The sequence below is a fragment of the Saccopteryx leptura genome, chromosome 3, assembly GCF_036850995.1.
Source record: "Saccopteryx leptura isolate mSacLep1 chromosome 3, mSacLep1_pri_phased_curated, whole genome shotgun sequence".
NCBI classification, from domain to species: Eukaryota; Metazoa; Chordata; class Mammalia; order Chiroptera; family Emballonuridae; genus Saccopteryx; species Saccopteryx leptura.
The window spans coordinates 182,730,817-182,743,083 of record NC_089505.1 but is presented as its reverse complement, the minus strand read 5'-3'; the positions used below and the strand labels follow the sequence as shown (position 1 = coordinate 182,743,083).

The 12,267-nt window shown below is 40.8% G+C and overlaps 1 protein-coding gene across 1 annotated transcript in view; it reads left to right on the top strand.

The window, feature by feature from the left end:
• The window catches only part of CAGE1 (cancer antigen 1), a 46,808-nt gene extending 37,798 nt beyond the window's left edge, over positions 1-9,010 (top strand). The window contains exons 12-14 of the mRNA XM_066372679.1: positions 3,403-3,471; positions 6,659-6,698; positions 8,945-9,010. Coding sequence (XP_066228776.1) covers positions 3,403-3,471; positions 6,659-6,698; positions 8,945-9,010 — 175 coding nt within the window. The remainder of the gene's footprint in view (positions 1-3,402; positions 3,472-6,658; positions 6,699-8,944) is intronic.
• Positions 9,011-12,267: the final 3,257 nt, after the last annotated feature.

Sequence of the window (12,267 nt, the reverse complement as noted above, 5' to 3'; positions counted from 1 at the left end):
AAAGAAAGAAAAAGAAAACAGCCCAATAAAACTAAACTGAGTTGAACACTTTACCAGGAAGAGCATGTGAAATGATTAAAAGGCAAATTAAAACTTCAACGAATACCACAATACACCTATTAGAATGTCTAAAAGACTGACCATACCAAGTCTTGGAGAGGATGGAGCAACTGAAGTACTCATACCCTCCTGGTGGAAATGCGATATGACCCAACCACTTTAAAAAACAGTTTGGCAGCTTCTTAAAAAATTAAATATACACCACCCTATGATTCAGCCACCCCACTCCTGTGTGTTGATCCAAGAAAAAAGAAAGCATATGTTTACACAAAAATTAATGTTTACAGCAGCTTTTTTTGTAAAGCTTCAGATTGGAAACAACCCAAATGTCCCTCTAATGGTGAAATGATGAACAAATTGTGATGTAGCCACACAGTGGAATACTACTCAGCAATAATAATAATAATAATAATAATAATAATAAATGAATGATATTACATAAAACAACATAGATGACTCTCAAAATAATTAAGCTGAGTATGAGATTCTATTATATAAAATTCTAGGTAATAGAAACTAATCTATAGTGAAAGGAAATGGATCGGTAGTTTTCTGTGGATGTGGGAGCGAGGAGGAATGGGAGGTAGAAGTTACAAAGGTATATGAGGAAAATTTGGAGGGTTATGGATATGTTCATATCCTGATTGTGATAATTGCTACCCACTTGTATATGTGTGTCAAAACATTAAATTATACACTTTAAATACATGCCAACTCAATGGAGGGGAAGTCTGAGTTCCACTCTTGAATGGGAGATGTCACCTCCCAAGCGGGAGATCTCACCACCTGATGGCATGGTACAGTTAGCATCATCATTTCACCCTCTAAGGGAGGACATCCGTCCCGCCACAGTAAACCAGGGACCTCCATCTACTTAGGCTTGGGTTGTCGCTTTTCGCTCTCAGCTCTATACACAGAAACACTGTGTGAGAATATATTTTACTGGTGCTTTGCTCACACCTGGAAAAACTCTTCACTTTCTCTCTCTGAGTATCCTCTTCCCCCAAGGGTTGGCCTTTTTTTTTTTCAACTCTATAAATACAAAACATTTATTCCATGCCATTTCTCTGATAATGAACCATGATAGACTCAGGTTTGGTATACAAAGGACTGACATATTTAATAAATAATAAATATTGTCATTACTTCCTGGGTTGGACAACTTCTTGTCTTTACCCTTTGAAAACAAAATTTTTTTTTTTTTCTTTTCATTTTTTTTCTGAAGCTGGAAACAGGGAGAGACAGTCAGACAGACTCCCGCATGCGCCCGACCGGGATCCACCCGGCACGCCCACCAGGGGCGACGCTCTGCCCACCCTGGGCATCGCCATGTTGCGACCAGAGCCACTCTAGCGCCTGAGGCAGAGGCCACAGAACCATCCCCAGCGCCCGGGCCATCTTTGCTCCAATGGAGCCTTGGCTGCGGGAGGGGAAGAGAGAGACAGAGAGGAAAGCGCGGCGGAGGGGTGGAGAAACAAATGGGCGCTTCTCCTATGTGCCCTAGCCGGAAATCGAACCCGGGTCCTCCGCATGCTAGGCCGACGCTCTACCGCTGAGCCAACTGGCCAGGGCTGAAAACAAAATTTTGATAACTCTGGACTCTTAAGCTGTTTTCAAAATGACAGCCTACGAGTTATATCCTGAGTCAGTTCTGGGTTTTGTTTTGTTTTGTTTTTTTGGTCCATATGATATTTAAAGTATTTTTGAATTACTGCCAAAATTTTAAAAGAATGATTTTCTGTAAAAATTTAGATTTGCCTCTCTTCTTTAAATATAAGACCTGACATCATAGCTGCAGCAATCTCACATGGCAACATTTGGCAAGAGCTGAATAACAACTTTATTTTTAAGTGAGAGGAGTGGGGATAGACAGATTCCCACATGCACCCTAACCAGGATCCACCCAGCAACCCAACCCCATCTGGGGCCAATGCTGGAATCATCCGAGCTATTCTCAGTGCCTGAGGCTGATGCTTGGACCAATCAAGCCACTGGCTACAGGAGGGGAAGAAAGAGGAAAGGGGGAATGGGGGATAGAGAAGCAGATGGTCACTTCTCATGTGTGCCCTGACCAGGGATTGAACCTGGGACATTTGCACACCAGGCTGACACTCTATCCACTGAGCCAACCGGTCAGGGACAACAACTTCTTTCTTTAGTCAGGGGATAGGGTAATCTCTGGTTTGTCTGAATCCACATTTATCTAGCTTTAGTCATGTCACATACTTGCCTGACTCTCCCATAGCATTTGAGGTAAAGACCCTTGCAATAGAATTTCCTGTCCCCTAAGGGTCTGTAATACACTCTATGGCAGGCTGAATAATGGTCCCTAAAGATAATCCAAATCCTAGTGTCTGGATCCTGTGAATGTTATCTTACATGACAAAAGAAACATTGCAAATGTGATTGAATTAAGGATCTTGATATGAGAGATTATCCTGTGTAGTGCACCAGGCCTTAAATGCATTACAATTATCCTTACAAGAGGGTGGAAGAAAGAAATTTGATGACAGAAAAAGGCATTGTGGGCACAGGAGCAGGGGTAGAAAAGACAATGCTAAGAAGGGGCCGTGAGCCAAGGAATGAAGACAGCTACAGAAGACAGGAAAAGCACTGCAAAGCATTTGCCTTCAGAGCCTCTGGAGGGAGCCTTTCCTTGCAGACACCTTGATTTCAGCCCATTGAAACTGACTTCAGATTTCTGACCCCCCAGACATGGGAGAATAACTGTTGTTTGAAGCCTCCACTTGTATGGTTGTTACAGCAGCCCCAGGGAACTAATATGCCCTCCCTGGATGGGAATGGAGTTTGGGAGGAGGTTATCTCAATTGAATTTGCCCTTCATGGGGCAACAAGAGTACCTACTAGTATCTCTTTTGCTAAAACACAAAAAATGGAACACAAGAAAATCTTTAGCATGCCCCTTGAATGCTTTGATTCTTCCTGTAACACCACTGCACACTTCCCCATGTTAAAGCAGTTCACTGCTCAGGGCGTGTTTTTCATAGGTAATCCCAGGATAGTGTTGTGTTTACTTACTCATACAGGGTGATCAGTTCTCTACCACTGTGTAAATAAATAGAACATCTAAGTGTCACTTTGTAGGTTTGCTACTATCTACTTTCCTGCATCACCACTGGAACCTATAAAAGGAAAAACTGTTTAAATAATTTGAGTTGCTAGGAAAGAATCCCAAACACCCATATAGTGAGATGGATGCATAATGTGGAGAAGGCTAGATCACATTTGAATTTATCTACTCAGATCTTCCAAAGAATCTATAAAAATGTTAGTGTAGAAAAGCCAATTATAGTCATAAATTTGTATTATTTCTTCTTTCAGTTTAGAAGAGAGAAATAAATATTTGGAAGATTTAATTAGGAGACCCCGAGAGAGAGCTAGAAAACCAAGGTAGGTGTTTCTTTTTCTTTTTATAAATAATGTCATTAACTTTAGAACATATGTATAATAATAAGTAATAAATTTTTAAAAAGATTTTATCTCAATTTAAGATAAACATGATATTATATGAAAATACTTGGGGTTCTTTTGCCTAGCAAAAAATAATTGCTTGATAAATGTTTTTTGTAGGATCTGAACTGGAAAGCCAGGTTCCCTGTCCTCTTGGATCTTCTGATCACTTCCAAGGAAGATCCTATAAAGATTATGAGTAAAGATTTGTCTACCATAAAACAGCTTACCCTGCTATAAATATATAACAGACCAGATTTTGTGGCACTAATGTTAACTATTGTAGTCTGTATTTAATGCTACAAGGTATATTTGTAAATCTAATGGGGTTAAGACCACAGAAGGATTTTCTTTCCTTTTTTTTTTTAATTTTAGAGAGAGGAGAGAGAAAAAGGTGGAGGGGAAGAGCGGGAAGCATCAACTCGTAGCAGTTGCTTCTCATATGTGCCTTGATCAACCAAGCCGGAGGGTTTTGAACCAGTGACTTCAGCCTTCTAGGTTGACGCTTTATCCACTGCGCTACCGCAGGTCAGGCAACAGTAGGATTTTTAAATTGGACTGTTCCTGGTCTGATTCCTCAGGTGCTAATAAATCATTTATTCCCAAAATAAGAGTGAGTTTTCTCCAGGTGAAGAGATTCTGAAGGAAATGTCAGGGAACTTGTTTTATGACTCCTATCCCTTGGCCAGATCTAACATATAAAAGAGGGGAAAAGAAAAGAGAATGGATTTCTCTGACTCCATCAAGTTGTGAGCTTCCATTACACCAAGTACTTCTACCTCTTTTACATAGAAGCTTGTGAAGGGGTTTCCAGGAGATCACCTACAGAGCTTTGAAATGCTTTTCCCAGAAGTTGGGAAATAGCATCAATGACTCACTCCTACCTGAGAAAACTAAATAAAGTAAGCTGTGGCAGCGCAGGACAGAGGGGCTGTGTTGGGGTGGCCTGTTTTCCCTGAGGTTATGATCAGCACATTGGATATAAAGTATGCCTTAAGAACCATGTAGGTGAGTGTTGAGTTATTCTAGGCTCTGCTCAAAGCTGCCTAGAAGGGTACCAATAGCAAGAAGCTGAAAGAGAACACCCAATTCCTCAGGGCTGATCAAGAAATACCAAGTGACCACCGCAGGAGAGATGCATCAGCCTAGGTCAAGGAAATTGTAGGAAAGAGGTCCTTAGCAAAGGCAAGCTCCAAAGAGAGAATCAGCTTTTAGTCATTTGCCAAGCCCAAAGAGTCTGTAGCCACCCAGGCAAGTAAGAATGTCCTACAGCCTTACTTCCCCTCTCTCCTGATGTAAATGGAGGAGGTCATGAGCAAAGAGCAGAAGCTGACCACCAGGGCAGGTGGTGTCCACCAACTAAAGCTTTAGCCAAAAGAGGAGGAAAAGTCCTACCTTTGAATGAAGACTGAGAGGTTGATTATTATTTAAGACTGGACATTCTGCTTATTGAATTGAAACTGTGTTTATGTCTTACATTGAGGACTGACACCTTAAATTGAGTAAAAATCATTGGGCCCACAGTGTAGCCAGCTAATGGCAAAGGAAAAGCTTCTTCCCTGATTAACAAAAACCTAAAGTAGAAGGAAGAGGCAGACATTAAATTTGCATTTCGATTTTATCATGGGTCACATTTGTTCAGCATACCATTTGCAAATACAACTGTTTTAAAAATCAAAACCCCCACCTGACCTGTGGTGGCGCAGTGCATCAATCATTCACCTGGTACACTGAGGTCACCAGTTCAAAACCCTGGGCTTGCCTGGTCAAGGCACATATGGGAGTTGATGATTACTGCTCCTCCCCTCTTCTCTCTCTCTCTCTTTCTATCTCTCTCTCTCCTCTAAATGAATAAATAAAAATAAAAAAAATAAAAAAATAAAAATAAAAACCCCTTAGCCTGTCTGGTGGTGGAACAGTGGATAGAATGTTGACCTGGGATAGAATGAAGTCCCAGTTTTGAAACCCCGAGGTTGCCGGCTTGAGCACAGGCTCACCAGTTTGAGTGTGGGATCATAGACATAACCCCATGTTTGCTAGCTTGAGCCCAAGGTTGCTGGCTTGAGCAAGGGGTCACTGGCTCAGCTTGAGCCTCCACCTGCCCCACCCTGACATCAAGGCACATACAAGAAGCAATCAATGAACCACTTAAGTGCCACAACTATGAGTTGATGCTTCTTATCGCTTTCCTTTCCAGTCTCTCCCTCTCTTGCACTTAAAAAAAAAAAAAAAAAAAAAGCAAAACCCCTTAGCTGATTTCTACTAGTATCTGCAAAGTGATAGGTTAACTACAATTTTTTTTCTTAATATGAAAGACTATGATCTGATGTCTGGCGTATTACAGATGCTCAGTAATTGCTGATTTAAACTGAATGTGCATCTTCTAGGTAGCTAAGAGAAACTGTGAAATTTTTTTTTCTAGAATTATTTTAAAATAAGAAAATTTGCACATAAATATACATATTTTTCACTTGTTCAGGTATTCGTTTATTGTATAAATACCATGTACCTCTTTTCACAAGTTTGAGGCCCATTTGTATAGATTTAGCTTGGCCTTGAAGCCAAAGTGTGAAGTGGAGCGAACAGGTCTCAAGGCTCTTTCTTAGAAAACTTAAGACTTGCCTTCAGCCACCACTGTCTATGAAGTCTCTCACTGTCCGATTGACCCTATTGACGTCAGCATGGAGACATGCTTTGGACTGCATCATCTCAAAATGACGGTTCAGCTTTCGCCAATTGGGAGAGAAAAGTGAGCACTTTAATATTGTCAGATGTCTTATTCTTGTTTCTAGTCTTTAATCACTTTCAAGAAAATTTTTTAGGTTTTCAAGTCATAGCCAGAATTTTATCCTAAGTAAATCTATGAGAATGTTAAAATATAATGAGATTGTAACTCAATGTATTTATTTAATTGCAGTAAGAATGATCTGTATATTATATACTGAAATGCTTTATCTTAATCTTTTAGTTCTTTCCTAATAGTTCTATCCTAAATGACAGCTTCTCCTTGAGTGAGGAAAGGAATATATTAAACAACACCATGCTTGGTTCACTATTTTAGTTCTTCATACCACCACTATCTCTCTCTTTTTCTTTTTTTACATTATTCTCTTTCTGTTTCCTACAGACCAAGAAGATTAGAGAATCATCCAGAATCCATGACTATGGTAGGTCATATTAATGATCACTATAAAGAGTGTTATATTTCCATGTAGTTTGACAATAAATATTAAATATTAGTTTCTGAAGTTACATTTTAGTAATGCTCAGCTTAGCTTTCCCCTCCCTCCTCAGAAGAGGGCCTTTTGGCCTCTGTTCATAGTCTGTCCTGTAATTGGAAGCCCTTCCCTCTGTTCATAGTCTGTCCTGTAATTGGAAGCCCTTCCCTCTGTTCATAGTCTGTCCTGTAATTGGAAGCCCTTGTATTTGTCCTCTTCACTTCGTTACCACAGCTACTGCTCCATGTTACAGCCTCATCATTTTTCTTCTGGCCTATCGTAGTCACCTTGTTGTTGGTGTTTCTGCCTCCAGTTTAGCTCCTCTCGTTCTGTCTTCCACAGAGCAGACATAGTGATCTTTCAGAAGCAAAAATATGTTGATGCCCTTCCCCTACAGAAAACCTCAGTGGTTCTCATTTGCATTCAAGATAAAATCTAGTCTCCTTAGCTTGGCACGTCAGGTCCTCTGTGCTCTAGCCCTTTCCTTCCTATCCGATCTTCTCGTCATCATACACAGCAACCATATATAACCACTTGAAAATTTCTAAATGCGCTCCAGAGGCGGATAAATGGCGGGCGCACCAGGTGCCTGCCCTGCGCCCCGACTTCTGAAGGGCCCCGCAAAACCCCAACTTTATATTTTTTCTGACATCAAGTTTGGTTTCATATGTGCAATTTTAACATTAATTGTATATCATATTTTTTATTTATTTTAAAATATGGTTAACATGTATTTTTATTCCCCCCCCCTCTCTTTTTTTAAGGGGCCCAATATTTTCTTCTGTGCCGGGGGTCTCAACTGACCTTAATCCACCTCTGACAGGCTCTGGCATTTTTTGTCTTCTTCTTTTTTTTTTTTTTTTTTTTTTTTTTATTTTTTCTGAAGTTGGAAACGGAGGCAGTCAGACAGACTCCCGCATGCGCCTGACCGGGATCCACCCGGCACACCCACCAGGGGGCGATGCTCTGCCCATCTGGGGTGTTGCTCTGTTGCAACCAGAGCCATTCTAGCACCTGAGGCAGAGGCCATGGAGCCATCCTCAACACCCGGGCCAACTTTGCTCCAGTGGTGCCTCAGCTGCGAGAGGGGAAGAGAGAGACAGAGAGGAAGGAGAGGGGGAGGGGTGGAGAAGCAGATGGGCGCTTCTCCTGTGTGCCCTGGCCGGGAATCAAACACGGGACTCCTGCATGCCAGGCTGACGCTCTACCACTGAGCCAACCAGCCAGGGCCATTTTTTGTCTTCTTGATATTGCCCTTTCTTTACCTGGAATTCTCTCCTTTGAGTCCCTTCTCCTCACTTTAGTCCTCACCTCACAAGCACCTGCCAGCTCTAGCTCCATCTCCTCTATGAAGCCTTTCCTGCCCAGTTTACTAGATAGAACAGACTTGCTTCCTCCCATGTGCCCACACTGTACCTTTGATGCAAAAACTCCTATGACATTTCATTACAGTTCTCTCTTACACATCCCTTGATGTGACTAGAAGTCTTTTAGTGTAGGGATTGTCTCATTTTCATTTTGGTATCCCAAATCACCTATACCATAATAAGTACCAAATAGGAGTGAATGTTCAACTGGCTTGGAACTCAGGGCCAAAGCTACGTTTGCTGGAGTAATTCCTAATAGAAGATACAGCTGTTGTTTCCTCTGTCTCACTCAAGGCCATGGATATATTGTATTCATAAACTCAGTGGCTTACTTGTGACATAGCTCTGTGGCAGAGGGATACAATCAAAGGTCTTCACTCTACATGCCCCACTGAGAACCAGCCATTAGAATAGTTGAGTTATATATTAAAAAAAAAGAATAGTTGAGTTATGAAGATACCTTAGTACTACCAATGCTTAGCTATACTAGGCTGGTGAGTCACTTCATAACTATTTAGATTCTTGCTTCTGTTCCTGTTTCTTCATTCTGCCAGCTGGCAGCCAAACCAAAGAAGAGGAAACGCAACCAGCCTTGTTCCTTATCATGTTCCTTAATGAGAAAAAGGGTGAAACAGACAAAAATAATGATTAAAATACAGTATGTGTTATGTTCATCTGTCTATAGGTTTCCTTGTATCCCCTTTTCCTGTGTAATCAAGAATGAGCTGTTTATGGAATAGAATTCCATATGTAATCAAGAACCAGCTGTTCTGTCACTGAATGCCTGTCTTTTCCTGAAAACTTAACATTTTTTCCTTTCATTTTTAGATGCCAAATATTTTAGAAGGAAATAGAAATGACTTAGATAAAACGGGACTGAAGATTAAACATTAATCATTTTGTCAACCACTTCAGGAGCCGAGTCACTACTAAGTATAGTACTTAGACTAATCCACACAAATGATACATTAAAATTATACAAATGGTGAAATTTTACATTCAAAAAATATGATTGATTACTTTATTTCTACAATGGCTTATTTTCCCAATATCTATTTTCATTTTCACAGAATATCATCCCCATATTATCAGGTCTTTAATGACACACAAAAATAATCATGTATCTCATTTCAACTTTTTTCCCTGGCCAACACCCTTTGACTTTCCAGGCAGGTGGGCTCTTCCTGCTGCCAACCTAATTTAAAAGGACATTAATTTTAAATACTTTGGAATTAAACCCCAGCCAAAAGAGAGGACTAGTCTTTTGAGACTATTTATTTTTCACATTAACTCAAGTTTTGAGGAATTACCTATTTCCCCATGTATAAGACACACCCCCTTTCAAAATATTTGGGGTCTAAAAACTGGGTGCATCTTATACAGTGGTTGTAGTGTTTTTTTTGTTGTTTTTTTTTGTTTTTTTTTTTAATTTTTTTATTTTATTTATTCATTTTTAGAGAAGACAGAGAGAGGGAGAGAGAGAGACAGAGAGAGAGAGAAGGGGAGAAGGGGGGAGGAGCTGGAAGCATCAACTCCCATATGTGCCTTGACCAGGTAAGCCCAGGGTTTCGAACCGGTGACCTCAGCATTTCCAGGTCAACACTTTATCCACTGCGCCACCACAGGTCAGGCGTGGTTTTAGTTTTTTGTTTTGGGGTTTTTTTGGGTTTTTTTTTTTACAGAGACAGAGAGTCAGAGAGAGGGATAGATGAGAAGCATCAATCATTAGTTTTTCGTTGCACATTGCGACACCTGAGTTGTTCATTGATTGCTTTCTCATATGTACCTTGACCACGGGCCTTCAACAGACCGAGTAACCCTTTGCTCGAGCTAGCGACCTTGGGTTCAAGCTGGTGAGCTTTTGCTCAAACCAGATGAGCCCGTGCTCAAGCTGGCGACCTTGAGGTCTCGAACCTGGGTCCTCAGCATCCCATTCCAACGCTCTATCCACTGCACCACCACCTGGTCAGGCTGGTTGTAGTTTTTTTACTTGCATTTCCTGCTTTTTCACATTTGTTGTCTTCTCAAATTTCAGGCCCCAAAATAAAGGTGTGTCTTACACATGGGATCATTTAATACATGGGAAATACAGTAGTTCTGAATTTAAACAAAAGAACCAGAGGTAGCTAATTTTGTGAGATGTATCATAAAAATAAATGAACATAATACACATACTATCTTTTTTCCTTCCTTTTTTATTTAGTGAGAAGAGGGGAGGCAGAGACAGACTCCCGCATGTGCCCCAACTGGGATCCACCTGGCAAGCCCACTAGGGGGTGATACTCTGCCCATTTGGGGCATTGCTTACAACCAGAGCCATTTTTTAGCACCTGAGGCAGAGGCCATGGAGCCATCCTCAGCACCTGGGGCCAATTCACTTCAATTGAGCAATAGCTGCAAGGAGGGAGGAGGTGAGCGAGAGAGAGAAAAAGAGAGAAGTGAGAGAGGGAGGGTATGTAAGCAGATGAGCACTTCTCCTTTTTGCCCTGACAAGAAATTGAACCCAGGACATCCACATGCCAGTCCAACACTCTACCACTGAATCAGCTGGCCAGAACTAGGAAGAAATTATTTCATCTCATTGAAATTAGTTTTTTACTTAAATTATTCAAGTAAGTACAAGAGAAAAATATATAATATATCTGGCCCTGAAAGAAGTGCTGAATAAATTAAAGCTGTTATTATTGTTATTTTTGTTGGGGAATACTTTAAGACAGGTTTTATATGAATTTTGAAACAAAATTTGTTAATTTCTCAAGTTCACAAAGTTGCAGTAAAATTTATGACAAACTATAAGAAATACACAGAGAATTTACAGGTATAACTGTATTGTTTAAGAAAATTAAGCATTGAAGGCTTTGGAAGTAATTCCAGTTTTAAAAAAGAGGTATTATTATTATCATTAGTTTCATGGTATCCTCTAGGGAAAATTAAAATATTATAGGAGAAAGACAAATACTAACATAAAGATGGCTAATGTAGCTTTAGACATTTGTGATAGTTAACTTACGGGTAAATGAATGTACCTCCTATGGTGCATGGATCAAGGATGCAGAGTCTAAGACAATCATTTAGTGACTCTCAATAAAGTATGTGACAGTTTTTGTGTTAGATGTGGAGGATACAAAGAAAAATCAAGCAAAGATCACCAAGGACTACATACTCCAATGAGGGAGATAGATCAATAAACTGCTCCAGAATGGTGTAACTGCCCATGGTGCTCTAAGAACATAGATGAAATGGTCCTGGATTATGTGAGCAAACCTCAGGGGATTTTTTACAGAAATGGTGTCACCTGAGCCAGATCATTGTAGCTGGCTGGACATTCCTTAGACAGAAGAGGAAAGCAACATCACTCTCAAATCACGGAGGCCTGAGATAATCCTGTTACATTCCCTGAGCCACAAGGACTGTCCAAACCCATAATATTCCTATAAGAGGAGATCACATTATATGTCATGCTAAGAAATTTGGGCTTCACCATTATGAGACGCTCTGAAGGATTTTAAGTACAGGAGTAGTGTGGTCAGATGTGCATTTTTGAAAGATCACCCTAATAATGATACAAAGGATAGGGAGGTTAATGGTGAGTGATGCTAGAATCGAAGTACCAGTTAAGATAGTGCACCAGGCAAGAAAAATTGAGTCCAGAAACTAAAACAGTGGCAGTGGAAATGAAGAGAAAGATATAAACGCAAAGTGATTTCAAAGGCAAAATGAAAATTTTGGGGGAATTGGTTCACTCTGGGACTGAAGAGAGAGGAGTCTAGGAAGCCTGACAGGGTCCTGGGTGGAGAGAGTATAAGAGGGACAGCTGGTTTTGAAGAAAGATATGCACTCCTGAGTGTGAAGTTGCTCTGAAACATTGGGGAGGCAGTTAGTAAGCAGTTACAAAAACGTTGAGAAGGATCCAGTGGTCTAGGAAGGGACAGAAGATGAGGGAGAAAGTAGGCATACTTGATGATTCAGTGTCTCAAGAGGAGGAAGGAGAACTAGGTTCCTTCCACAGCCCAGCATAGGACGACACAAGGACAGCTCTTCCTCTAAGACTGAAGGGAGGAAATCAGGGCAGGCATGCTCAGCAACCGTGAGCTGGGACGGGATACGTTGGGGGAGCCTGGATGAGGCTGAGAGCTTTACTCATTCTAGCA